The 2,292-nt window shown below is 59.5% G+C and overlaps 1 protein-coding gene across 1 annotated transcript; it reads right to left on the bottom strand.

The window, feature by feature from the left end:
- Positions 1-761, bottom strand: LOC101757699 (calcium-binding protein PBP1). The gene has a single exon (XM_004966216.3). It carries the CDS (start codon positions 597-599, stop codon positions 201-203), a length of 399 nt encoding a protein of 132 aa, XP_004966273.1. The 5' UTR covers positions 600-761; the 3' UTR covers positions 1-200.
- Positions 762-2,292: the final 1,531 nt, after the last annotated feature.

Genomic DNA, 2,292 nt, shown 5'->3' with positions numbered 1-2,292 from the left:
TTTGGTGGTCAAAAGAGGAAGAAGCATGTTGATTAATTCAGACTCCACTGATCGGAAAGGAACAGGAGAGTACACCATCGACAAACCAGCTGCAGTCCCTTCCTGATTCATTCATTCAGCTATGAACAGACAACGAAAAAGAAAAGCTCAACAATTCCTATGCATCCCGAAACAATCTAGGCTCCTCCTCCTCCGTGTCTCTAGCTGGTGAAGAGGAACTGGGACGCCTGCGCGACGGCGTCGTCGAGCCACCTTCGCGGCTCGTCCATGAGCTCCGGGCTGAGCCGCACCATGAGGACGCAGAACTCCATCTCGCTGAGCGCGCCGTCGCCGTCGAAGTCGCCCTCGGCGAGCATCCCGCGGAGGTCGTCGTCGGACATGGGTCCCAGGCCCAGCAGCGGCGCGTTGCGGCGGAGGCTGTCGAAGGTGATGAGCCCCCGGGACGGGTCCATGAGCAGGCGGAACCCGCTCGCCAGCTCCCGCATGAGGCCGTCCTCCCCCAGCCGCTCCGCCATCACCGGCAGGTAGTCCTCGAACCCCACCGCCGGCGCCGACGCCGCCTGCTGCTGCTGATGCATCTGCCTCTGCTGAGACGCCATTGCGTACTTGCGGTTGCGGCTGTAGAAGAAGATGGAGGATCGGGAGTCGGTGGCCTCTGTGCTAGTGCCGCTGATTGGGAGCTCCGGTGGATGGCTGGATGCTGGTTGGAGAGGAAGATGACGAGGGGAAGCGATGGATGGTGGAGCAGGATGGGGAGGGGGAGGGATAAATAGGCGGGGAGACGGGACGGGAAGGGGAAGGAGACTGGGGTTTCAGGGAAGGTGCGGAGGCCACGCGGGAAGGCAGCTGGATGGGGGTTCACGTGTGCGCTGCGGATCGAGCGATTGATTCGGGATCGAGTTGGGTCGGGTTGGCTTGGCTGACGAGAGGGAGGGGCAGACACCGACCGACCGGGACAGGTTGGCTGGTGGTTGGCGCGGGGCTGGATGGGGCGCCTTCCTGCGCGCTTCGGCTCCGCGGGGGAGGGAGGGTGGCCGGCGCGGGTCCGCCTCGCCTCGCCGTGTGATGGATGGATGGATGCACGGTGCGTGTCATGGCGTGCGTAGCCACAGACGGTGACCGGCCGGTGGGGACGGTTTCCTTGGGGCCCGCAGGAAAGCTCTGTTCGTGACATCGCATAGAGGAAAATATTCGATATGTTGGTTTGATGGCTCCAAGAAGAAGCTGGATCAGATCGACTGGTAAGTGAACAGGAAGCTCGCTAACCCCGATCCCCAACGACGTGTTATCCTAACATCTCGTGAACCGTACCTGCAGTCCTGCTTATACTATCCATAAGAAGTTTCCTGCCCGACTTTTGCTGGCGCGCGCGTGGCAGTCGTGTGTCGACTGTCGAGGAGTAAGCAAGAAGCACTGCAGCAGCATCTGATCTACCGCTCGCCGACTTTCAGACACAAATTTCCATCGAAGCTTCAGTCAGAACTCCGAACCTGTAGGAAACCCGCCCCGGCCGGCAGCAGCAGCGTCTGAAACTGTGAGCCGCTTTGTTCCAGTCAGCCCAGCTCGCTACCCTTTCGGCCTTCCTTCCCGCACGAGGATCTCGTACGGTTCCGTCCCCCCAAAATGGCTTTGGAGCTTCGAAGCTTGGGCGCCCCTTTTTGGGTGTTTCCACCTGTTTTGCTCACACACAGGCACACAGCAATACAGCATGGTCCATGGGGACGGAGAGTCAGCTTCCATCGTCCGCGGCTGCCTTTTTCCCCGTCTGCTCTGCTCGGTCTCCACATTTTCCATGCCGTCTTCCTGTGCAGTTGCCTCTTCTGCCGGGTGATTGGCCGGGAGATCAGCGCGGAGGCATGGCGAAATGGACATCCTGGTAGCGACGTCAACGTCCACCCATTTGGTTTGCAGGCAAGCGTGTGGTGTGTGACTGTGTGAGCAGACTGGCGCTGGAAAAGCAGAGGAGACGCAATGCCATACTGCCATGCTGGGAAAAAAAAAGGGGGTGTTCGGCAACGGCGAGTCATGTCTCGCAGTCCTGGAGTGAAATTGCAGCGGATCTTACGTCGCCTCGAGCCGCCCCGGCATTTTACTTGCGCGCACAAAGACGGTTGTCACATGTTACCATAGTTGGTGCAGGGAATTTCAGGGGAGGACGGAAGGGGACCATTTCTGTCCGCCTGGAAGCTGCAAGCCCAACCCTGCGCCAGGCTTGGTGCCCTGAAAACCAAGCTGTTCAACTGAAGGGTCTTATTACAGAATTTCGCTGTCTCAGCATTTGCACAGAGAGAA

Source organism: Setaria italica, chromosome IV, assembly GCF_000263155.2.
Source record: "Setaria italica strain Yugu1 chromosome IV, Setaria_italica_v2.0, whole genome shotgun sequence".
In the NCBI taxonomy this organism is placed as follows: Eukaryota; Viridiplantae; Streptophyta; class Magnoliopsida; order Poales; family Poaceae; genus Setaria; species Setaria italica.
The sequence above is the reverse complement of the archived record's forward strand: the minus strand, read 5'-3'. Positions and strand labels throughout refer to the sequence as shown.